The 27,452-nt window shown below is 43.4% G+C and overlaps 1 protein-coding gene across 1 annotated transcript; it reads left to right on the top strand.

Moving 5' to 3' along the window:
* The first annotated feature begins 1,431 nt into the window (after window positions 1-1,431).
* PSME2 (proteasome activator subunit 2) lies at window positions 1,432-22,882 on the top strand. Its single transcript, XM_040354620.1, has 11 exons — window positions 1,432-1,666; window positions 9,080-9,112; window positions 10,858-10,920; window positions 12,228-12,314; window positions 14,992-15,028; window positions 15,702-15,799; window positions 15,883-15,951; window positions 16,617-16,684; window positions 19,388-19,442; window positions 19,584-19,670; window positions 22,705-22,882. Exons 1-11 carry the CDS (start codon window positions 1,619-1,621, stop codon window positions 22,783-22,785), a joined length of 726 nt encoding a protein of 241 aa, XP_040210554.1. The 5' UTR covers window positions 1,432-1,618; the 3' UTR covers window positions 22,786-22,882.
* The last annotated feature ends 4,570 nt before the right edge of the window (window positions 22,883-27,452 follow it).

Raw genomic sequence — 27,452 nt, 5'->3', positions numbered from 1 at the left:
TAGGATAACAGACCTGAGACAATTTGTGCGCATAGTGCCCCCTCACCCTCCTGTCAGGCCCTGTTCCGAGCATCATTCATGTCTTAAAAATGTGGGCCTGAAACCCAGACAAATGATTCAAAACCGGACTGTCCGGGTGAATCCCAGACAGGTGGAAACCCTACATTACACAAAGGAGCTGGAGCTTTGTGGTCCCTCTACTGCATAGAAATCCATTAAAAAAAGTTTGTGCGCTGAGGTTTCTTATAAAGTGCAAAGGGGAGGCAAAGTTCACATATGCAGCAGTGCTTGCCGCCCCTCTGAAAAGAAATCTGCAGTGGATTGCTTTTCACAGGCAATGATGATCCGATATGTTGCCTCCTCATGGACTGTTTTAACCCTATAAATTCTGCACCACCACACTGCAACGGCGTGAATTATACCTGCTTTTGAGGTGTGTGCCCATTCACTTGATGCAACAGGGGATAACTTTTGCTCTGGCAAGTGTACACCCCTGTCAGTCTGCCTTAGGAGAGACGTAACAATGTGACTTAAACGCCTTGGCCCGGATTCACAGAGAGTTGGGCGCACATTACGCCGCCGTAACGCGTACGCTACACCGACGCAGCGCAGAGAGGCAAGCATGGAATTCAGGAAGCCAGTGCTCCCAACGCTGCGTCGGCGTGGCGTAGGTTTCGAAGGCGCAGGCCGGCGTAGGTGGAAGTGGGTTTGACCCATGTAAATGAGGCGTGACCCCATGCAAATGATGGTCCGAGCGCCAGACAAGAACGTTTAACGAACTGCGCATCTGCCGTGGACGCATCCCCCTGCGCATGCTCACAACCACGTCGGAACAACTGCCTAAGATACGCCGGATCACTGCATACGCCATGAACGTAACCTACGCCCAGCCAGACACACGTCCAACGTAAAATACGCCGGCTTGGGTTCCCTGGTGCAGACCTTTGCATGTCTGCTGCTGGGTTACACCTCCTTTATGGGGCTTAACTTTACGCCAGACGTACAACTTACGCGCACCTATCGTAGCCGGCGTCGGGCGCACGCAGGTTTGTGAATCGCCGTATTTCCCTCGTTTGCATATTTGAATGACTAATCAATGGGAGCGGCACCATGCTCCCAGCCTAAATGTGCGCCCACTCTACGCCGGCGTAAGCAATATACGTCGGCGGGGTGTAGCCTGGTCTTGCGCACAGATACGACGGTGCACATTTGCACTTACGTCGGCGTAACTTGTTATACATCGGCGTAAGTGCTTTGTGAATCCGGGCCCTTGTCTTTAACATCCCCAATCACAAGTGTAATTGAGCCCCTAATTATTATTTATCCTTTCCTTTCTGTTCCTAGACCATAAAATGATATGCATGCACAGCATGTGTATAATCAGTTTAGAGCTGGAAAGTCCCTTTGGTTAAGCACTCCCATACCCGCCTTCCTCTAAACAGCCACAGTTCATTTAAAGAGAAACTGAAAGTATCTGAGACCGAGCAATAGCAGGCAGATCAGACGAATGTAGGAAAGGCCCGAAGACAGAAAAAAAGAATACAAAAGAGCTCTTGGTGGAAGAAGTGACCAAAGGACAGTCCAGGGACAGACAAGAGGCCTTAGAAAACCTGCAGACATGTCTAGAGGATGCACTCTGAAGATCAGTCCTGCCAACAAAGAAAAGGTAAGTGTGTGTTAATGCAGATTTCAGGCCAGCAGTACATGTATGAGACTGGGAGCTTTTAGAACTTCTCTAAACAGAAGAGATTTAGGACTTTTATAGAAATAGTGCCCTGGCAATGTTTTATTTCGCCTATCGCTGTAATGTACGGAAACCCCTTCAGGCCCAGTAATTAGATCAGGAAGTTACAGTGCAAGAAGTACATAAAGCAGGCCTAAGGCTGATTATACAATGACTGGCGTTTTTCGGGGCTTTCCACACCTGACAATGCCTATAGAAGCCCAAGTAATGCCATAAAAAGTTTATCTGCATATACTTCATATTTTCAAAAAACAACGTTTGCTGACTCATCCTTTTAAGCACAGACATTTTTTTTTTTCAGTGACATTTTATTGAGTGTTAAAGTACCGTAACAATAAATGATAAACGATAAATCCCGATACTGTATACAGAGGTTATGGGAGAAAAATAAATAAATCAATACAATGCAGAAAAAAAACGGCCTAAAGACACAAAGGAACAAGACAATGACGAGGAATATAAATACTACTTAACATCGAAAGCGCTGCGCAAACTGTTGGCGCTATATAAATCCTGTATAATAATAATAATATCTAAGCAGAATCTTAAGACTACTTTCACACTGAAGGTGTTTTCCAGGCTTTTTAGCGCTAAAAATATCGCCCCAAAAACCCTAGTGTGAAAGCCAGAGTGCTTGCAGGATGTTCCAAAAAGTCCTGCAAGCAGCATCTTTGGGGCGCTCCTAAACCGCCCCTGCCCATTGGAATGCATTGGCAGCGTCGCAACGCGGACAGTTTTAACCCTTCCTTCGGCAACCGGCAGGGGTTAAAAGACTTCCGCTAGTGGCCGAAAAGCACCGCTAAAACAACAGTAAAATGGCGCTTTACCGCTAACGCAAAGCGTCCCCAGTGTGAAAGTAGCCTTATAATCCATGTGAAATAAAGTTATTCAGTTACCATTATGTATGGATAAACTCAGGCGTCGTTGGATGCTAGTCCAAACCCTGCCTGGGTTATCGCACCAGGAAGTTGTCACTGCAGACTGCGTCTATACGCGCAACTGCAGGGTGAGAAATGCCTTGCCCGCTTATGTTTGGCGGTCCACAGTGACATCTTCCTGGCAGGATCGCATATGCAGGTTCATGCTAGAATCCACATGCCTGAGTTCATCCCTGCCACTAAAACTGGTGACCATACACTATACAATATGATTGTACAATCATCTTTAAATCTATCATCAAAGATGTAGTACAAGTGCCTTCCTGATTTTCTATCAATTAAATACATTAGGTCTGTTTTCATATTACTCTAAGGCCCCATACTCACGAGCAAACATGTCTGCTGAAACTGGCCCGCAGGCCAGTTTCAGCAGACATGTTTGCTCGTGTGTGGGCGCGAGCGGGCCGAATTCCAGCAAACATTTGCCCGCCGGGCCTTTTCCCAGCGGGCAAATATTCCTGGACTTGTTTTAAAACAGCCCGCTGGAATTCAGCCCGCTCGGACATGTACGGTCGTCAGTACAGACCTACCGTACATGTCCAGGCGCCCGCCGTCCCTCGCATGCGTCGAATGACTTCGACGCATGCGTGGAAGCATTTTAAAGGCGGGCCGCCCACGTCGCCGCGTCATTGTCGCGGCGACACCGCGTCATCGACGCGGCGACACCGCGGACACGCCCCGCGTATTGTTTACGCGCGGACTTCTGTACGATGGTGTGTACAACCATCGTACAGAAGCCCTCTGGCAGACATGTATGGTGAAAACGGTCCGACGGACCGCTTTCACCATACATGTTTGTCCGTGTGTACCCGGCCTAAGGCTTAATTCACAGCTGAGAGTTGTGTGTGTGTGTGTGTGTGTGTGTGTTTTAAGTTTCGCAGCTTTTTACAAGCTTTTTTTAAAAGAGTTTTAGAAGCGTATTACAGCTTCAGGCGTTTTTGATTAGACAATAAAAAGCACTAGGGGGAAGAGAGCTGCAGAAAACAAGCGACAAAACGCTCAAGTCAGGCATTTGTATTGAAGTCTAGGGGGCCAAAAAACGCTTGTAATCTGCCAAAAAGAAGCTCATGTACTTTAAGCTTCAGGCATTGTGCTTCAGGCGACAGAACGCTCAGATGTGCACAGGGGCCATTGAAATGAATGGGATTTGGCTTGTTGAGCGTTTTAGAGCTTCAAGCAGAAAATCACTCTGGTGTGAACGGGGCCTAAAGGTGTCCATACACTGCACAATCTGATTGAACAATCCCCTTTAGATCTACCATCAACAATATAGTACAATGGACTGCTGATTGGATGCAAAATAATTGTTTTGGATTGTCCTTTTATTGTATAGCTTTGGTAAATCTAAAAGAGATTGTACCAATCAAATTGTATAGCGTGGGGCCAGCCTGAAGGAAATTGCACAGAGGTGGTATAGTGTTCAGACTAAATAGGAGCTCCAGGCTCTTTCAGAAAAAATGCTGTAGCTGCTGACTTTTAATATTGGGACACTTGCCTGTCCAGGGATCCAGCGCCAGAGCCGATTCTTCAATCAGCTTCAGGTGCAGGTGCAGGCATCTCAAGTAAGGGAAACAGGAAGTGAATCCTGGCGGGGTCACACCCTATTTCCTACTGCACATGTTCAAGTCGCACCTTGAGAATGGTCCTGTAGTCTTCTGGAACCTGTGATAAGTCCCAGAAGACTGCGGAGGAAGGGCATCAAACAGGCAGAGCTTTCCCTTTTGGGTGGATCTCCAATTTAAGAAAAAGATATTAAGCACTAGCAAGCTGCATATTGTCAGCTTACTCATATTGATTCAGTCTCAACCACTGATCTATCTACAACATGGTACTGACATATCCAATATATTCTTGCCTGCATTGGGTTGTCCCTAGCCTAGAACCTGTGTAATTCAAAGGTCAGTAATTAAAACGATGAGCTGGCAGACCTGTGTTGTTCAGTTAAAATACTGACATGTACAAAGCAACATTTATTTGTAATCTGCCATGTTACCGTAGGTGCAGCTTGATTAACATTATACAATAAAATGTGTTATTGGAGAACTCAGAACTTTGATCGAAGAAGCACTAACCACAAAAAATGTATAAATTTATAATTGTGACTTAGTTTAATGAAGTGTAATAAATAAAGTGACCAGTGCATACATGAGATATGGTGCTAGGTGAAAAAAATTGAAATAAATAAATGTATCAACCACAAGGGTTGCTACAAACATCAAACAATGTCTGACTGAGTGTTAGACCCCTTTCACACTGAGGAGTTTTTCAGGTGGTACAGCGCTATTTTTAGCGCTGTACCACCTGAAAAACTCCTGCACTGCCTACTCAATGTGAAAGCCCGAGGGCTTTCACACTGAGGCGATGCGCTGGCGGGAGAGAAAAAAAATCTCCTGTAAGCAGCATCTTTGCAGCCGTGCGGCATGTATCCCGTTCCTTCCCATTGAAAACGCATTGCGGTCGGTATTAACCCTTTGAGGCGCATTGCGGTCGGTATTAACCCTTTATCGGCTGCTAGCGGGGGTTAATACCGCACCGCTAGCAGCCGATTCCCGTGGCAATCCCGGCGGTATAACGTCGCTATTTTTAGCGGCGTTATACCGCCACCGCGGCTCCCGCCCCAGTCTGAAAGGGGCCTTAGGCCCCATTCACACCTAGGCGTTTTTACGCCTGAAGCGCACTGCTCACAAACGCCAGAGGGGAGAATTAACATTATTCCCTATGGTGACTGTTCACACCTGAACGCCCAAACGCCTGTCGCGCGAAGCTCAAACAAGTCCCGGACCTTTTTTTGTCGCGCGAATCGCGCGACAGCGGCGTTTGAGCGTTTTTTTTTCCCCATAGAAAGTAATGGGAAACGCGCGTATTGAGCGTATCGCGCGACAACGGGCGTTTGCTATGGGCGTTTCGTCGCTTTAATCAATAGAACTTGTCGCCCATGCAGAAGATTAAAAAAAATCTACCAACATAGCAACAAGTGATGAAAAGATGATAATTTTTCCTATTGGCTAAAATAAGAAACGCCGAAGTACAAAAACGTCGCACATAGCTGTATGCAAACGCGCAAATAAGCATGAATACGCGCGAAAAAAAACGCCCGAAAAAACGACCGAACGCCCTACGCTCAGGTGTGAATGCAGCCTAAGTGTGCTATCATTCAACACACATACACACACACACGCACACAAAAACAAACAAACAAAAAAAAAAAAAAAACGATCGGTGCTCATATAATCGCAACAAATTATTGTATCAACCACAAAGATTACTACAGAAGTTAAACAACGTATGAATACATGCCTGTGTACTGTCATTCAACATACACAAAAAAAAAATTGTTAGTGCTCATATGATTGCTGAAAATTAAAATGAAATCTAAGCAAGAAGTCCCATATATTGCTCTCATCTGCAGAGATCAATGATAAATGTTGAAAGAAGTCTATTATAGATCACATGATGTCCCATATAGAAAGAGTGGTCTCTTACTGGACAGGATGGATCCCTATTACAGAGATAAAACTTGCTTTGTGGATATGACCACTAACATGTTAATGATTCTCCCGATTAGCCAAGATCCAACGCTTCAGCACTCAGGTGTTGTAAGAACCAAAGGGTAAGATTAATACCATGAGCCTGCAGCTCCTTTGTATCACGGTAATTGCCAGCTTGGGTGTCTCAGGTGTATGATTGAAACACTACATCTGCTGTATATTGAATGGGACTCCAATGTTGGAAAATCATATAGATAGGAAAGAAAAAAGCCTCATAGTGTAAAACCACACAAAAATGTAAAGCTGATACAAGAACAAGGCTGTAAACTTCAATCATTAAACATATATCTGGCGTTTCCCAGTAGATGACATTTGTGTGAAAACTCATTGGATCGGAGAACCCTTGTTGTGCCACCTAACTGGCAGCACTCATACGTCTTATTTCCCAAAGACAACCTCTGGATATGACACTGAGCATGTGCACTCAACTTCTTTGATCGACCATGGCAAGGCCTGTTCTGAGTGGAACCTGTCCTGTTAAACTGCTGTATAGTATTGGCAACCGTGCTGCAGCTCAGCTTCAGGGGTCTTGGCAATCATCTTATCGCCTAGGCCATCTTTATGTAGAGCAACAATTCTTCTTCTTTTTTTTTCTTTTTTAGATCCTAGATTCTTTGCCATGAGGTGCCATGTGAAACTTCCAGTGACCAGTATGAGAGAGTGACAGCGATAACACCAAATTTTAACACACCTGCTCCCCATTCACACCTGAGACCTTGTAACACTAACGAGTCACGTGACACCAGGGAGGGACAATGGCTAATTGGGCCCAATTTGGACATTTTCACTTAGGGGTGTACTCACTTTTGTTGCCAGCGGTTTAGACATTAATGGTTGTGTGTTGAGTTATTTTGAAGGGACAGCAAATTTACACTGTTATACAAGCTGTACACTCACTACTTTACATTGTAGCAAAGTGTTATTTCTTCAGTGTTGTCACATGAAAAGATATAATAAAATATTTACAAAAATGTGAGGGGTGTACTGACTTTTGCAAGATACTGTATATACAGTAACTATTTGTTTGCAATACATCACATACTGTATATCTCTAAACTACGTTACTCTAGGATTTCAAGAGTTAAACACTCAAAAAATGAATACCATAATTTTTTTTTATTTTCTTGTGCTATTATGATCCTCTAGTCTCTTTCAGGAAAATTCAATAAAACATTTGCTCCACTTTCCTGGTGATTTCAAATGGCAAGGGAAAAGGGAGTAGCCGCTCCAGGTGGGAACCCAGATGAATATCCTCCGTTGCAGATAACTCTGTCTCTGGACAGCCGCACTCTGAACAAATTGTAGCCTTTATTAAAAGGACAGCACTACAAGTCCCAGCAAAATAAAATAAAAACCCGGCCACTGACGTGTTTTGCACTGAAACGCGTCAGAGGCCAGGTTTTTATTTTAATAAAGACTACAATTTGTTTAGCACACTCCTCGTGTGCTTGGGGTTGCTGTCCTGTTGGAAGATGAACCTTCGCCCCAGTCTAAGGTCCAGAGCGCTCTGGAGCAGGTTTCATTAAGGATATCTCTGTACATATCTCTGTACATTGCTGCATTCATCTTTCCCTCGATCCTGACTAGTCTCCCAGTCTCCTGCTGCTGAAAAACATCCCCACAGCATTATGCTGCCACCACCATGCTTCGCTGAAAGGATGGTATTGGACAGGTGATGAGCGGTGCCTGGTTTCCTCCAGACATGACGCAGGCCAAAGAGTTCAATCCTTTTTTCATCAGACCAGTGAATTTTGTTTCTCATGGACTTGAGTGTCCTTCGGGTGCCTTTTAGCAAACTACAGGCGGGATGTCATGTGCCTTTTACTGAGGTGTGTCTTCTGTCTCTCCTCTCTCCACAGATAAACTCTGGAGCTCTGTCAGAATGACCATCAGGTTCTTGGTCACCTCCCTGACTAAGGCCCTACTCCCCCCGATCACTCAGTTTGGCCAGGCAGCCCGCTCTAAGAAGGGTCCTGGTGGTTACAAACTTCTTCCACTTATGGATCATGGAGGCCACTGTGCTCATTGGGACCTTCAATGCTGTAGACATTTTTCTGTACCCTTTCCCCAGATCTGTGCCTCAATACAATCCTGTCTCGGAAGTCTATAGACAATTCCTTGGACTTCATTGCTTGGTTTGAGCTCTGACATGCTCTGTTAAAGAGGAAGTAAACCCTGGTGGGTTTTACTTCCTCTTTTTTTCCCTGCAAAGTAAAAGCATATTGGGCACTTACCTGCAAACGAAGCTCACGTTGTTCCTGCTGGTGGCCGCATCCATCTTCGCCCCTCTTCCTTTTCGGGAACGCGGACTCTTGCTCTGTGACTGTCCGGAGTCGCGTGACGTCACACATGCGCATGGGAGCCGTCAGTCACAGCACTTGCTATTAAAGAAACAGCTCAGAGGGCCGTTTCTTCACAGCGCATGCGCCGATGACATCATCGCGCAGTTTATGGCAAATATCTCTGAAATGGCACACGTTTAGGTGATATTTACAGTACCTATAGGTAAGCCTTGTTATAGGCTTACCTATAGGTTACAAGTGACAGAGAGGTTTACATATTACAATACCCCATAATGACAACATAAAAGAAGTTTGTTTGAAATCTTTGCAAATTTATGAAAAATAAAAACAATTTTTTTTTTTGAAGCATCTTTGCCACTAATTACAGCCTCAAGTCTTTTTGAGTATGATGCTAAAGCTTGACACAACATGACCATAACTTTCAACACAAGGCCACGTAAAATGTTTTTGGGTAGTAGGTAACCCTCTGGTTGTCTAATATAATTTTTTAAGAATAAAAGAGCCCAGTGCCACTGAATATTAACATCTTTTATTTCTGTTTTACAGGTGGATGGATTCTGTACAAACCTTTACAATCAGGTAACTTTTTTTTTTTTGTTATCTTTTTATTTGGTATTATAACACACACAGAGAAAACGGGTAACAACAAGCCGAAAAAAAAAAAAAAACATACAAAAGGGGTAAAAACGGTAGAAAGGCGGCCCGCACGCGAGACTAATATATTTATGCCAGGATTGGTACAATCAGGTAACTTTAACAGTGATGTCAAGTTAATTTTCATTTATTATATGCCACGAGTAAGGCTATAGAGCCATGGGGCCCAGCCTGCAGCATGGAGGCCGTATGCGGTCTTTTGGTACATATTGTGCAGCCTTCGGGGCCCCTGCAGACTGCAGTCTGTGTTTAGGTGTGTACTCGGGCCAGTAAAGGAAAAATATTCTTTAGACTGGTTTCTAGTAGTTCGATTACTTGGCTTATTTCTTTCATCTTACATTTTCTGGGTTGTCTATCCCTTTCTATCTATCTATCTATCTATCTATCTATCTATCTATCTATCTATCTATCTATCTATCTATCTATCTATCTATATATATATATATATATATATATATATATATATATATATATATATATATATATATATATATATATATATATATATATATATATATATTTTTTTTGTAATATATCTTGCTGGGAGAAATATTACATGAGACACATCATTTTTAAGGGGACACACATGTGGAAGTGTTGATTTGTTGGCTTTAATAGTTTAACAGATTCATGTAATGTGTCTGTGAGTGTCTGCTGAAGCTTGTCTCCATTCTCAAACCACTTCTAAGGCATGCCCGTAGTCTCTGACCAGTGGCAGCCCACCCATTAGGGGCGCAGGGCTGCCCCCCCTAATCTACATGCAGGACGCCGGACACATGTGTTCCAATGTTTTTGATTTTTTTATAATATTTTTTTTTTATAAGCACGTGCACCAGAGGTTCTAATTGGCTTCAAAGGGGATTGGCTTGGGATGCAGAGTACTGCGCCCTGAGCCCACCCTGTTGTGTGACAATAGCATATTATTCGCTATTGTTTTCCTGCTTCTCCTCCTGGCCAATCAGGAAACGGGTCTAAAAGAGAAGCGATTTGTATTGGCCGTTGGGGTAGGCCACCGAGGACAAAGCTACGGTGAAGCCGACGCCGAAGAGGAGGAGATGCAGGAAGGACCCAAAGCTGCTAGATGAGGTAAGTGTGGGGAGATGAGTGAGTGAGAAATTTATATAGCGCAACACATGCAAACTGAATCGCCTCTGGGCGAGCAACCGACTAGCAACCGACCTGTGGGTGGCAACAGGTGTCTCATTTTCCGCCCCCTTCCCCACAATATATACAGCATCAGCCACCACTGTTTCTAACCATCTACTGTTGCAGGCCTGCGGCCTAATCTCAGGGAGCCCTCCATGTCAAGTATTGACCAGCACAGCTTTTTGGATGAGGGTTATGTTTTTTGACACCTCTTTCTTCAACGATCTAACAAATATAATAGGTTATTATAAGCCTGTAAATTAATCAGCCTGAAGAGTTAAAGACTGACTTTGCACTTGTGCATTACGGTAACATGATAATACAAGCTTTTTGCATGTTAATGCTCAGTACCGATTGTGTTTTGCCTTTTTAAAATGTCACTCCTGAAACCACACATACATATACACAGCAATAGGATAAACATTCACAAAGCATTGTCACAGAGCTCTACCAAGCAAAAAATAAAGTTAATGTTCTCCACTAGAATTATATTGTGATGCTAATAACTTTTCTTCTCTTTGCAGGTCCAAAACTTCTTATCTGATTTTGTCCCAGAGAAAATTCACTACTTGGATAGTCTGTTGAAGGTATAAATGAACTGCAGAATGAATTGGGGTTCATTGTCCATTTACGTTGTTTGCGTGTGTGCAGTAAACAGAAAAAGCTTTACATTTTGACTTTTAAATCCAACTTTTAGCAGTCTAGAAGTAGTTTCCTTGATATGTTTACACCATAATATCATTGAGAGTTTAGTCCACCTGAATATATTTTGAGATTTTGGGTCTAATGTAATTACCATTATTAAAGCGGGGGTTCACCCTAAAAAAAAAAAATCTCTACCATGCCATCCAGCATACTAGCGCGAGCTACAGTATGCCTTTTATTTTATTTTTTTGCGCCGCACTCAGTTTAATCCCTTAGTTACGTTTCAGACTCCCCACGGGGAGTAGGCGTTCCTATGCAGAGGGGAACATGATTGACAGCCGGCTATGGCGCATTCCCGAAAATAGCCGAAATAGGACTTGGCTCATCACGGCGCCTGCGCAGTCAGCTCCTAGTCTGTGCGCAGGCGCCATGAAGAGCCGAGTCCTACTCTGGCTATTTTCGGGAAGCGTGATGCGCCATAGCCGGCTGTCAATCATGTTCCCTCTGCATAGGAACGCCCATTCCCCGCGGGGAGTCTGAAACTTAACTAAGGGATATAAACTGTGAGTATGGCGCAAAAAAATAAAAATCAAGGCACACTGTAGCTCGCGCTAGTATGCTGGATGGCATGGTAGAAATTGTTTTTTAGGGTGAACCTCCGCGTTAAGGGATTACACCCTGCTTGTTTTTTTTAAATAATTTTATATTACACCCAGAAGTGAATGGCAGCAGAGCCAGGATCTATATTGTGGAGATATTGTCACCATAGGCCTCAAGAGGTATGAGCAAGTCGGGGGGTAATTCTTTCACTAGGTTCCACCCAGGGGCGGACTGACCATTGAGTCACTCGGGCACTGCCCGAGGGCCCCATGTCACTAGGGGGCCCCATCAGGGTTGCCAGGCTCAGTAAAACCAGGGATAGTATGTACAAATCTATGTGTGTTTTTTTTTTTGTTTTTTTTTTTTTACATCTGTCCCTGATATGTCTGAAACTAACATGCTTCTGATGTGAAAATCCCGAGATTTTAGCTGCCCCGCCTCTGCACTGCCTCCTGGCATGGTGGCCATCTGTAAGCCCAGGGGCCCCATAGTCTTCTATTGCCAGGGGCCCCATGAGTTGTCAGTCCGCCCCTGGTTCCACCTATAAATATTAAATAATTTTTGGGTTAACTTCCTTACAGGTTGTCTCAAATATATGAACTTTATAAAGTTGCAGTCCAGGTGACTTGATCATTTTCTCCTCTCTCAGAGTGACCTCTTCAGTGTCAAGGATCTGACTTCACTTCATGCTGAGTTGAATATTCCTATTCCTGACCCTCCTTCTCAAGAATCTGAGGTGAGAGACATAAAAGGGTAAACAATAAAGGGAAAAGCTAAGCTAATGAATTAGCAGCAACATTGTCAGCCTGCCAGGTGTGCTGCTTCAGTTGGTCATTGGGTTGCAGACCTTCCAAACTTTTAGTTTTGGATAGAGCCAGTAAGGAAAAGAACTTACAAGGGCAGATTTCCTGTCCCTAATGCCGCGTACAGACGGTCATTTTTTGTGATGAAATAAAATGACATTTTTAAAAATGTCAATTAAAATGATCGTGTGTGGGCAAAATGTCATTTTATGTCTTCTGAAAAATGACAAAAAAAAAATTCGAACATGCTCGAATTTTTTGTGTCGTTTTTCAAAATGTCATTTTTTGTGTCAATGAAAATGATAGTGTGTGGGCAAAACGACGTTTTTAAACCCGCACATGCCCAGAAGCAAGTTTTGAGACGGGAGGTAAAACTACCATTCATAATGGAGTAAGCACATTCATCACGCTGTAACAGACAAAAAAGCACGAATCATCTTTTACTAACAAGTAACCAGCTAAAAGCAGCCTCAAGGCGAATAGAACTTCCCCTTTAGAGTGCCGTCACTTTGTTCATCATTTTTCAAAATGATGGTGTGTGTGCTACATCGTTTTTGAAAATGAAGTTTCAAAAATGTCGTTTTTTTTTCATCACTTCAAACGTCATTTTTTTTTCATCACAAAAAATGACCGTCTGTATGGGGCATAAGATCCAAGAAAAAAAATTGCCTTTCAATGGGGTTGATTTACTAAAAACTGCAGTGTGCAAAATCTGGTGCAACTGTGCATAGTAACCAATCCGCTTCCGATTTCAGCTTGTTCATTTAGCCCACGTTCACATCGGGCTGTTTTGACATGCGATTCACATGTCAAATCACTGGCTATTGCTAGCAACAACACTGTCTGAATCGGTACAGCGCCAATTCCCAAAAGTAGTTCCTGTACTACTTTTGGCGACTTCAGGGGCCATTTGAATAGACATCTGTGCATGAACCGGCACAAATGTCTGTCAAATCGCCCTGTAAGTTGGACTGCATTTCCGGTTTAAAATCGCGCAAGTTCAGCTGAACGCGCACAATTTCAAACCTGTCCATGTGAACCTGGGCTTAAGCTTTGACAAAAAAAAATACGGAAGCTGATTGGTTTCTGTGCAGAGCTGCACTTGATTTAGCACTCCAGTTTTAGTAAATCAACTCCACTGTCACCAGAGCATGCATTCCCAGTGGATGGTTTCTCCAGTCATTTCTTCTACTCTAACAAGCCCCATTGGAATAAAAACAATTTAAGAAAAATCTCCCCAGTGAGGAAACAAACTGCAATGAAAATCTGATGGAAGTTTTAATTTTTCCTCACTCAAACCAAAATAGTTAGGGGCAGATCCACAGAGCTAGTACGCCGGCGTATCTACTGATACGCCGGCGTACTTTCAAATTACCCGCGTCGTATCTTTGGTTTGAATACTCAAACCAAGATACGACGGCATCTGGGTAAGATTCGACAGGTGTACGTCCTCGTACGCCTTCGGATCTAAGGCCCCGTACAGACGACCGAACATGTCTGCTGAAACTGGTCCGCGGACCAGTTTCAGCAGACATGTTCGGTCGTGTGTAGGCCCGAGCGGACAGGATTCCAGCAAACATTTGCCCGCCGGGCCTTTTCCCAGCGGGCAAATATTTCCGGACTTGTTTTAAAACAGCCCGCTGGAATCCTGCCCGCTCGGACATGTTCGGTCGTCTGTACAGACCTACCGTACATGTCCGAGCGCCCGCCATCCCTTGCATGCGTCAAATGACTTCGACGAATGCGTGGAAGCATTTAACTGGCAGGGCCGCCCACGTCGCGACGGCGCGGACACGCCCCGCGTATTGTTTACGTGCGGATTTCTGTATGATGGTGAGTACAGCCACCATACAGAAATCCCCGGGCATACATGTACGGTGAAAACGGTCTGGCGGACCGGTTTCATCGTACATGTTTGCTCGTCTGTACGCGGCATAAGATGTAATACTTCGGCGTCCGCTGGGTGGCGTTCACGTCGTTTTCCGCGTCGGGTATGTAAATTAGCTATTTCCGACGAACATACGAGCGGCCGGCGCATTTTTTACGGCGTCTCTAGTTGGCTTTTTCCGGCGTATAGTTAAAGCTGGCATTTCGTCGCGTATAGTTAGACCTGCCATGTTAAAGTATGGCCGTCGTTCCCGTGCTTATTTTGAATTTTTTTTTTTGCGTAAGTAATCCGTGAATCGGGATGGACGTAATTCACGTCTAAGTTAAAAAAAATGACGTCGTTGCGACCTCATTTAGCGAAATGCACGGCGGGAAATTTAGAAACGGAGCATGCGCAGTTCATTCGTCCATTTAAATGAAACACGCCCCCTAATCGCCGATTTGAATTCCGCCGCCAGAGATAGACTACGCCGCCGTAACTTACGGCGCAAATTCTTCCAGGATTCGAACTAAAGCCAGGTAAGATACGGTGGCGTAGCGTATCTCTGATACGCTGCGCGGGTGCAGATCTCTGTGGATCTGCCCCTTAAATTGTAATAATTAGACATAAACCTGGGTACAAATCCATGGAGGTACAGAAATCTTTATTACAGCCATGCTCATGCTTTTTTAAATTATGTATTTGTTTTTTAAACACTTGAACAAAGTATATTTTCTTTTCAGGATTCTAAAATGGAAACCGATAAAGAAGAAAAGAAAGGTAACACATGTCCCTTCTTTCTTTCAAGTTCTGTATTAAAGAATCAGTACACACTTATCGTATTTAGATCAATCAACTTGGGTACATTCAGCCTGCCCATTCATGGTTTGAATCTCAGCTGGCGCAAGATATGCTAAGGCCTCGTACACACGATGGGTTAGCCAGAGGACAACGGTCTGATGGACCGTTTTCATCGGTCAAAACTGATCGTGCGTGGGCCCCATAGGTTATTTAACCTTAGGTTAAAAAAAAGCCAACTTGCTTTAAAATTTAACCGATGGACGCCTAACCGATGGGTCAAAACCGATCGTTAGTAGGCACGACCATCGGTTAAAAAACCCACGCATGCTCAGAATCAAGTCGACGCATGCTTGGAAGCATTTAACTTCATTTTTTTCAGCACGTCGTTGTGTTTTACGTCACCGCATTCTGACACGATCGGTTATTTAACCGATGGTGTGTAGGCGCGACGGACCATCAGTCAGCTTCATCGGTTAACCTAGGACAACGGTCCTTCAGACCATTGTCCTCTGGTTAACCTATCGTGTGTACGAGGCCTAACGCATCTGCTGGCTTTTACCACACACCAGGTTTCACCTACAACAAAAATAATGCATTTGGGTTGACTGCAGATATGTTTGCTATGCTGACTTGGATTTTATGGTTTACACAGCTCCTAAATGTGGATTCTTGAAGGAAAATGAAAAGATTCATAAAATCCTAAACACTGTCCTACCTGAGATAAGGACTCTGCGTGAGGGATGTGCACTGGTAAGGCTGTGATAGAAATCCGTGGCCTGTGAAAAGTGAATGCAAATGACAAAAACCTGATATCCGCATTTTATTTCTTGTAGATTATCACTTGGATCCATCATGTCATTCCAAAAATTGAGGATGGAAATGACTTTGGAGTTTCAGTACAGGTATGCAATTTTGTGTATATTCTCATACAGAGTGCTTTATTTATGTTGCCAGTTTGAAAGGTGAAAGTTCATAGCAATGACATATGCCCCGTACACACAAGCGGTTTTCCCATCAGGAAAAAAGAAACCGATGTTTTTTCCGACAGAATTCCTCTCAAGTCTGCCGTGCATACATGGCCACACAGAAGTTCGTTGAACTTTTGACTGCCAAGACGTAAAAGTCTACGACGAGCCGAAAAGATGAAGTTCTATGCTTCTGAGCATGCGGCCATTTGTTTCCGAGAATGCATGTTTTTTATGTGTCGGAAAAGCATACAGACGAATGGTTTTCACGCTAGGATTTTTCCTGACAGGGGGGGGGGGAGAGATCCTGCTCCTTCTCCTTTTTTTATTTTTTTATTTATTTATTTTTTTCAGCAATTTTCCAGTTGGGGGGGGAAAGTCCAATGGAGCATACACACGGCCGGGATTCCCGTCCAAAAGCTCTCATCTGATTTTTTTTTTTTCCGATTGGGTGTGTACGGGGCATTATAGATAAAATGTGTTATTCAACAATCTACAGATATTATTATTATTATTATTTTTTTTTTTACTGAAAACCTCTACAAATAAATGGTCGTTTAACAAACTTTCTTAAACATTTATTCCTTTCTTTAAACACATAGGAAAAAGTCTTAGAACGTGTTACAGCCATAAAAACCAAAGTAGAAACCACTCAGACTAATATCAACAAGTAAGTATATCCTAAAACTTGATTTCACATTTTATAACCTTCTAGTCTTTCATCCTTTACCATAGGAGCTTTAATTCAATATCATATCATCCTTTACCATAGGAGCTTTAATTCGATATTATAGCATTCTTTACCATATAGGAGCTTTAATTCAATATCATATCATCCTTTACCATAGGAGCTTTAATTCGATATTATATCCTCCTTTACCATAGGAGCTTTAATTCGATATCATATCATCCTTTACCATATAGGAGCTTTAATTCTATATCATATCATCCTTTACCATATAGGAGCTTTAATTCGATATTATATCATCCTTTACCATAGGAGCTTTAATTCGATATTATATCATCCTTTACCATAGGAGCTTTAATTCGATATTATAGCATCCTTTACCATAGGAGCTTTAATTCGATATTATATCATCCTTTACCATAGGAGCTTTAATTCGATATTGTATCATCCTTTACCATATAGGAGCTTTAATTCGATATTATAGCATCCTTTACCATAGGAACTTTAATTAGATATTATATCATCCTTTACCATAGGAGCTTTAATTCGATATTGTATCATCCTTTACCATATAGGAGCTTTAATTCGATATTATAGCATCCTTTACCATAGGAACTTTAATTAGATATTATATCATCCTTTACCATAGGAGCTTTAATTCGATATTGTATCATCCTTTACCATATAGGAGCTTTAATTCGATATTAAGTTGCCATTAGCAGCTAAATGATGATTTGCTCCACTACATTTATCACCAACCAAGCATGATGTTGGTAAATATATTAGACATGGTAGGTTACAATCTGATTGTGGTCAGCTACAGCCTCCAAGTCAAGAGCTTGAAAAGGAGGAGGTGGCAGTTGCTTAAAGCAGAACTAGACCCACTGGTATAACTACTTGCCAAAAGAAAGCTCAAGTTAGAAATGTTCCATACATGTTAAGTCCAGCTCCAGAAAAAAAAAAAAAAAACCTACAGTGGAAAGGTTAATTGCTTGTTATGTTTAGGGGATTAATGCAAAAAGGAAAGATGGATTTTAAAGGTGCCAGAACACAAAACCAACTATTTTAAAAACCTACTATTTTTATTACAATATCTAAAAGATTAAGAATATGATAAAAACTATACAGAGGAATAGTATTTCACACCGCTTTCCTTTACATAGTACCCACAGTATACAACTCCCAGTTTGCAATGGTGAAGAGCATTTTGACCAACCTCCTGATCAATGAAAAAAATGTCTAGCACACTAGCACTCCAAATTTCTCGAAGTATGGTCACTCTGGTGGTCTTATGCTCTCCCCACCCTGGATCCAAATGGCCTGGGCCTCTCCTAAGAGCCGGTTCACACTGTGGCGGCACGACTTCGGGGGCGACTCTGCAAGTCGTCCTGAAGCCGCCCCCGAAGTCGTACAAGAACCTTTTTCTAAGTCGAAGCGACTTACGTCGCTCCTATTAGAACGGTTCTATTGCATAGAATTGGACGCGACTCGTCAGGCGGCTGAGCCCCAGTGTGAACCGGCTCTAATTGTCTTTACATACATTTCCCCAGGCTGCAGGACTCCTTTTTCCACTTTACCCTTTTCCACCCCCCTTCTCCCTCCCCCCCCCCCTTTATTTTTTTTATTTTTTTCTCACCGGAGAAATGACCGTTTAACATGGGAGTCTATGGAAGCGGTGCCGGTTTTGAAAAATCGGTGCTCCCCGGCCGTAGGTCCCCCCCGGACAACAAACTTTGCACACTTGCAGAGGGGGGCTACATGTGTGCCAAGTTTGGGTTCCAGGGGACCGCCGGCCGGTACCGAGTCCCCAAAGTCTGGGAGATCAGGTGCAAAAAGGTGACTCGAGTATAAGCCGAGGGGGGCATTTTCAGCACAAAAAAATTTGCTGAAAAACTCGGCTTATACTCGAGTATATACGGTAACACCTTTTCAGATGACTTTTTGTTGTGTACCCTTTGTACATATTAAATTCAATATCCACTGTGGAATCTAAGCCATTTTTTTGTTAATTTTTTTTATTTGAATAAAGTTGTGAGGGGTTAGAATCTGTGTCAGGTTTTTATTACTGTCGATGTCCCTGCTAGGGAGATTTATTCTACTTTTCCTGGTGACCATTGCCACTGTACTAAAAGTGAGGGAAATTTCAGAGTTTTGAGTCCCTAGAACATAAATAGATGGGAAATCTTCCAATGGGGACACATGTTCTAGGGACAACTATCTAAGGCAGCATTTCCCTCACTTTGGAGGAATTAAATCTCACTCCCTGTTGTGTCCTACACATTATATGGGACCAATATATGAAAATAAATGACTGACAGTGGTTTTAACCATGAAAATAATTTTACCATTGTAGAATAGGGATTTTTTCAAAATTGAGGGGGGGTAGATTTGTGTGTATGTATGTATGTATGTATGTATGTATATATATATATATATATATATATATATATATATATATATATATATATATATATATATATATATATATATATATATATATATATATATATATATATATATATATATATATATATATATATATATATATATATATATATATATATATATATATATATATATAATTTTTAATTTTTTTTTTTTTTTTTTTTTTTTCTCCATTCCCAAATGTATCCATTAGATAAATATAAATAAAGGAAAGACTTGTCTACTGTTTTGCCCTTTTAGGTATTTCACAGAACGAGGAGATGCTGTTGCTAAAGCTTCAAAGGAAACACATGTGGTGAGAGACTGTATATTTCAGACTTTGCTCTCCTGTTTTCCTTTATTTTACATTATTCTTTCTGTCATTCGGAATTATTTTTACCCCGCCTCTCATTTTCTTGATCTCTCTCTCTCTCCTTCTTTTTTTTTTTTTTCCTAGATGGACTACAGAGCCCTGGTCCATGACAAAGATGAAGGTGCCTTTGTAGAGCTAAGATTAGCTCTCATTGAAGTGAGAAATATCTACGTGAGTTTCATATTTTTCTAATAAGAGGTTCTGATTCATTACTTAAATATTTATCAAAGCATCCTTTGTTGTATCTGCTGACAATTAATTGGATTCTGGCTTGTGTTCTCACCAGTCCTGTACTGGTAGAATAAAAGGGAAATAGTGTTTAGTTGCCATATGAAACAAGAACAGTGGGCCAGATTCACGTAGATGAGCGGCGGCGTAATGTATCGTAGATACGTTACACCGCTGCAATTTTTCATCGCAAGTGCCTGATTCACCAAGCACTTGCGATGAAAACCTACGCCGGAGCGCATGCTCCGTTTCCGAACTCCCGCCGTGCTTTGCGCGAAGTGACGTCATTTTTTCGAACGGCGACACGCGTAGCGTAATTCCGTATTCCCGGACGGCTTACGCAAACGACGTTATTTTTTAAATTTCGACGCGGGAACGACGGCCATACTTTATACAGCAATACGATTGCTGTGTAAAGTTAAGGCACCAAAAAAAAAGACTAACTTTGCGATGGGAAACTAGACTAGCGGCGACGTAGCGAACTCGAAAAACCTAATTTGCATACCCGACGCTGGTTTACGACGCAAACTGCCCCCAGCGGCGGCCGTGGTATTGCATCTTAAGATCCGACAGTGTAAAACAATTACACCTGTCAGATCTTATGGCTATCTATGTGTAACTGATTCTATGAATCAGTCGCATAGATAGAACAACAGATACGACGGCGTATCTGTGAATCTGGCCCAGTGTTTCCTTTGAACATTAGCAGGCTAAGGGGCATGGGTCTCATTTATTTGAGTACTTTTTTTTAAGTGCACAAAAAAGTACGGTAAGTAAGCAATAGACCTCTGAAATGCATGCCCCGTTCCCCATATTTTAGACATTTTAAAGACCCTGCTGTTGATTTGACAGAAATGCACATTGATTTTTCTGTATTCCAAAGTAACAACTGGAGGGGCTAATTATTAGACTCATTGGGATAACACAGGCAGTGGACATAGAACAGCTCTGAATTTCTGACATGATAAACTTTTTTGATTAAAAATGTATTTATTTACTGATCATTTATGCAGAAACTGTTGTTCCTTGCCTAATGATCAGTAAAATGTTTATGGCTGTGTTACAGCCATGTGAATGTAGCACTGGAATGTGAAGTGAGTGGTTTAATATCGATCTCCCCCTGTCATTTTATGGAAATACATGGTTAACTCGAACCTCTATCTATATCGAGATACTTACAAAGACCAGGGTTGCAAAAGAAAATTTGACAAAGAGTGGGCATGCTGGCTTGAGGACCCATAAACGGCCTCCCTAAGGCCCCTTTCACACTGGGGCTGGAGGTGTGCTGACGGTATTTTGGCGCCGATATACCGTCGGAATTGCGGCGGTATTCGGCCGCTAGTGGTACGGTTTTGACCCCCGCTAGCAGAGGCGCATTGCCGGCGGGATTACCGCGGTTTCCCATTGCTTTCAATGGAAAGGAGCGGTGGAGGAGCGGTAAACGCCCCGCTCCTTCACCACTCCAAAGATGCAGCTAGCAGGAGCGGTCCTGCTAGTGCACCGCCTCAGTGTGAAAGCCCTCGGGCAGGGTTTTTTCAGGCGGTATTAAGGCGCTATTTTTAGCGCTAAACCGTGTGAAAGGGGCCTAATACCTGTTAAGAGTTGCTGTGGGCTTTTTCCATTGTCCCTACCTTCTCAGTTAACGTGGTCTTTCCTTTTACAGGAGGCTGCCCACTTACATTTCACATGGTGCTGTAAACTGGTATATGAGCCCCTTGTTAAGTACAGCTTCTGTTTAGTAGTATGGGTGATTGTGTTCTTTGTTTTGCACAAGTGCCTGGGTTGGTTCAGTAGGAGTATGTGACAACTTTTTTCTTTCTGAAAAAGATTTCTACCTCTGATTTGGCTTGTGTCTAAGTTCAGGAACAAAGACCTATTCAAAACCTGTGAAGAATCCTTATGCCGCGTACACACAATCGGATTTTCAGTCGGAAAAACCTTGGATGTTTTTTCCCGACAAATTCCGCTCAAGCTTGGCTTGCATACCCACGGTCACACAAGTTCTCTGAACTTACAACCGTCAAGAACGCGGTGACGTACAACACTACGACGAACCGAGAAAATTGAGTTCAATGCTTTCGAGCATGCATCAAATTGTTTCCGAGCATGCGTCGGAATTTTGCACATCGTTATTGCTACAGACAATCTTAATTTCCAATCAGAATTTTTTCCATCTGAAAAATGAAGAACTGCTCTCAATCTTTTGCTGGCAGAAATTCCGACAGCAAAAGTCTGGAGCATACACACGGTCGGAATTTCTGACCAAACGCTCACATCGGATTTTTGCTGACGGAATTTCCAACCGTGTGTACGCAGCATAAGCCTCATATTGGGAACTCTAGTGATGGGCAGCCTCCTTGACCAATAGGAAGATTTAGGAGATGGCCAAACTCAGTTTACCGGAAAAGCTACATCAGCTGCCTTTTAACGTCTGTTGATCATTTTGATATGTAGTTTTCACCTGTCATAATCGCCACCATTTTAATGGGTGCCACCACTACAGCCCATAGAAACTGCTACCTGAAATTTACGGTCTGATGTGTTTCATAGTAGGAAAGTTTGAATAAAGACAATAGTCCATCCTGTTCAACCTGTGTGGGTGCACATGTGTCAGTATCTATAATTATTTTCCATATCCCTGTCTGTTGTGTTCTTTAAAATGCACATCCAAGAGTCTTTTAAAAATATCCACCACCAAAATGCCACCACTAATTGTGGAAGAGTTTCACAGTCTTATGGCCCTGACAGTGAAAACACCCCTGTCAGGCATACCGACTAATGAGAAATAATTTAAAAGGTATCACACACTGATTACTGTTATGGATAGCTACAGATTTTTTACGTTTTTGCTTTTCACTTTAAAGTCTTAACGCCAACCACTGGTTTAATTTGGGTGCTATGTAAAATAATCAAGTACTGTTTCTAAACACCTTTTTTTTTTTTTTGAAGATAAATATATTTGTATTATCTGTTTCAGGTTGAAATTTTTGATATTATTTACAAAAACTTTGAGAAAATCTCAAACCCTAAAGGAGAGGAGAAAAGCCCAATGTACTGATCTTGATCTAGGATGCCTCCGACGTACTACATCCTCCCAGAATGTTCTGTTTCCTACTGTAAACAAATACAATAAAATGAGCTTCAGAACACTGTGACATTGATTTTGAAATATGTTTATTTTATATGTGGTATACACTGGATGACTTAAGTACAGTATAGGACTAACTAAGCAATCATAAAGGTCGAATCACAGAAGGGTTAAATCACGCGCACACACACACATATATATGTGTAGAGGCTTTGTCAGTGGCGGACGTATAGGGGGCGCAGAAGTTGTCATGGCGACCGGGCCCCCTGTATGCCTTGATAGGAAGGGCGGCTGAGACCGAGCTCCCCGATCCTCAGCCGAACTGTAAATCGCCACTGCGGGGAGCTAGTTGCACTGATTACACCTAAAGTGAAAGCACAGTGTGCTTGTTCATAGTACCAGTAAAAAAATGCTGGTCCTCTGAAAAGCGATCCATACTTTCCAAGTTCCTCCACCCCAAACTCGCTCATCCATGTCTTTTATGGACCTTGCTTTGTGCACTGGTGCACAGTCATGTTGGAACAGGAAGGGACCATCCCCAAACTGTTGGGAGCATAAAATTGTCCAAAATGTTTTGGAATTCTGACAACCTAAGGCCTCGTACACACGATAGGTTAAACCGAGTACAACGGTCTGATGGACTGTTTTCATTGGTCAAAACCGATCGTGTGTGGGCCCCATAGGTTATTTAACCATCGGTTAAAAAAAAGCCAACTTGTTTTAAATTTAACCGTTGGATTGCTAACCGATAGGTCAAAACCGATCGTTAGTAGGCACGACAATCGGTTAAAAATCCATGCATGCTCAGGATCAAGTCGACGCATGCTTGGAAGCATTGAACTTCGTTTTTTTCAGCACGTCGTTGTGTTTTACAACACCGCGTTCTGACACAATCGTTTTTTTTAACCGATGGTGTGTAGGCACGACGGACCATCAGTCAGCTTCATCTGTTAACCGATGAGCGGTCCATCGGTCCGTTCTCATCGGATGGACCGATCGTGTGTACGCGGCATAAGAGTTCTTTTCCCTGGAACTAAAGGGTCAAACCTAACCCCTGAAAAACAATCCCACACCATAATCCTCATCCACCAAATGATTTAGATCAGTGCACAAAAGCAAGGTCCATAAAGACATTAATGAGCGAGTTTGGAGTGGAGGAACTTGACTGGCCTGCACAGAGTCCTAAACTCTGCCCAATAGAACACCTTTGGAATGACCCCAAATGTATTCTGCAGCAGGACAATGACCCCAAACAGACAGCCAATGTCATTAGGAACTATCTTCAGAACAAGGAGTCTCGGAAGTGATGGTTTGGCCCTCACAGAGCCCTGATCTCAACATCATGGTGTCTGTCTGGGATTACATGAAGAAACTCTTAACCACTTGAGATCCGCGCTATAGACAAAATACGTCCGCAGCGCGGCTCTCAAGTGCCAAGTGGCTGTTTAAACACGGCCTTTTATGTGCATTACCCGCGCGCGCCACTGGGTGGCGCGCGGCGGGTAAAAACTGTCCCGGCGCATCGCCGAAGACCCGATGCGTGTACCTGGCGGCCGCGATGTCCGCCGGGTACACGCGATCGTCGGTGACACGGCAGGTGACAGCAGGGACGTGGAGCTCTGTGTGTAAACACAGAGCTCCACGTGCTGTCAGAGGAGAGGAGACCGATCTGTGTCTCTTGTACATAGAGACACAGCATCGGTCACCTCCCCCAGGCACCCCCCTCCCCCCACACAGTTGGAACACACCCAGGCTACACAGTTAACTCCTTCCTCACCCCCTAGTGGTAACCCCTTCCATGCCAGTCACATTTATACAGTAATTAGTGCATTTTTATAGCACTGATCGCTGTATAAATGTGAATGTCGCCAAATTTGTGTCAAAAGTGTCCGATACGTCCGCCGCAATATCCCAGTCCCAATAAAAATCGCAGATCGCCGCCATTACTAGTAAAAAAAAAAATAATAAAAAAAATCATAATTCTGTTCCCCATTTTGTAGGCACTATAACTTTTGCGCAAACCAGTCGCTTATTGCGATTTTATTTTATTTATTTATTTTTTTACAAAAATACGTCGAAAAATACGTATCGGCCTTAACTGAGAAAAAAAAGTTTAAAAAAAAAAAAAATGGGATATTTATTATAGCAACAAGTAAAAAAAAATATATATATTTTTTAAATTGTCGCTCTTTTTTTGTTTATAGCGCAAAAAAAAAAAAACGCAGAGGTGATCAAATACCACCAAAAGAAAGCTCTATTTGTGGGGAAAAAAGGACGCCAATTTTGTTTGGGAGTCGCGTCGCACGACCGCGCAATTGTCAGTTAAAGCGACGCAGTGCCGGAAGCTGAAATTTCACCTGGGAACGAAGGGGGTTTATGTGCCCAGTAAGCAAGTGGTTAAACACAAGATCTGGGATCAAAAATGCAATAATAAAATACAAATAAATAATGTTCATGTCATTCTAAAAAAAAAAAATTCCCTTTAAGAGCATTGGGCGGAAGTGAGTAATTTGCACCCCCAACCTCCGGACTTCCTGAGTCCCTTCCTTTCCTACAATGGTACTGACCAACCTGATTCCTTCGCCGACCAGCCTGATTCCTATACTGACCACTAAACTCCACTACACTTCCCATCTCACTACACTGGCCACTAAACTCCAATACACTACACTGCCCACTAAACTCCACTACATTATACTACCCCACTACACTGTCCATTAAAACTCCAATACACTACACTGTCCACTAAACTCCAATACACTACACTGCCCACTAAACGCCACTACGCTATACTACACTGCTCACTAAACTCCACTACCCTGGCCTCTAAACTCCATCACACTACACTGCCCACTAAACTCCAATACACTGCCCATCCCACTACACTGCACTGCCCACTAAACTACACTGCCCGCCCCACTTACACTACACTGCCCACCCAACTACACTTTCAGGCATGCTGCATGTGTGCTCGCTGGCTGAAATGAATGCATGGAGGCGGCGTGACTCTCCCTAACTGATCGCTGGCTGGCGGCTGCTCCCTCCTCTGAGACGACTCATCTGCTTTTTGTCATCGATCAGTCTGCCACAATGCCAAAGGGGAAAGATTCACCGATGATGTCCCAGTTCCAGATCCGGCGTGGTCAGGCAGAGAGGAGGAGGAGACGATGGTGGCGGCCGGCGGCTCAAATATGGAGGCGGGACGGGACTTCAGGAACAGTCTTCCACTAAACTCTACACTGGCCACTAAACTCCAATACACTACACTGCCCACTTATCTCCACTACACACCCCACTACACTGCCCACTAAACTCCACTATACTGCCCACCCCACTACGCTATACTGCCCGCTAAACTACACTGCCCATCCTACTACACTACAATGCCCAGCCCACTCCACTACACTGCCTACCCCACTACACTACATTAAACTGCCTACCCCACTACATTACAATGCCCACCCCACTACACTACACATCCCACTTACATTACACTGCCCATCCCACTACACTACAATGTCCACCCCACTTACACTACACTGTCCACCCCACTGCACTACAATGCCCACCACACTGCACTGCCCACCCCACTTACACTACACTGTCAGGCATACTGCATGTGTGCTCGCTGGCTGAAATTAGTGCATGGAGGCGGCGTGACTCTCCCTAACTGATCGCTCGCTGGCGGCTGCTCCCTCCTCATCGATCAGTCTGCCACAATGTCAACAGGGAAAGATTCACTGATGATGTTCCAGATCCGGCGTGGTCAGGGGGAGAGGAGGAGGAGACGATGGCGGCGGCTGGCGGCTCAAATAAGGAGGCGGGACAGGACTTCAGGAACAGTCTTCACGCATGCGGGCCTGGCTTCACGGACAAGCCAGGCCTGCTGCAGCATATGACCCCATCCGCCCAATCACAGGGCACCTAAGATTAAACATGGCCACCGGATCGCAGGGGACACAGTAACTAGAAATTTGAAAGATTAAGGCAAAGTGACACATAATGGTGCGGGATTTCGCCCCCCCCCCCCCCAAATGTACTGATGATGTTGAACGAGAAGGCCTAGCTTGCAGTCTCCACTCAAATTCATCCCAGAGGTGTTCTATTGGGTTGAGGTGCAGGCCAGTCAAGTTGCTTCACCCCAAACTCGCTCATCCATGTCTTTATGGACCTTGCTTTGTGCACTGGTACACAGTCATATTGAGTCCGGATTCACATATGTGTGGCATGGGTTCGTGCCTGGTCACAGATTTAGGTGCAAATTTTTGCCTGAATTTCAACCTGAACCGGACCCAAACACGCACAAGACCCTCCCCGGCCGCCCCGGACCTGTGTGAACCGGGCTCCATTGAGAGTCGGTCACACTGGCATGACTTGTGAATTGAATGCGGAAAAACCTGTACATATGTGAAGCCAGTCTTAAAGTATAAAATACATTAGTGGTTCTCAACCCTGTCCTCAAGTACCCCCCAACAGGTCATGTTCTGGGAATTTCTCTTACATAAAATAGCTGACCAAAATACAGTCATTGACTCTGATTTAAAGCACCTGTGCAAGATAAAAGAAAACCTGCAAACATGGCCTGTTGGGGGTACTTGAGGACAGGGTTGAGAACCACTGAAATACATCAAGGGGGT

Source organism: Rana temporaria, chromosome 1 (assembly GCF_905171775.1).
Source record: "Rana temporaria chromosome 1, aRanTem1.1, whole genome shotgun sequence".
NCBI lineage: Eukaryota > Metazoa > Chordata > Amphibia > Anura > Ranidae > Rana > Rana temporaria.
Note: the sequence above shows the minus strand (reverse complement) of the source record. Positions and strands in the feature narration are given on the sequence as shown.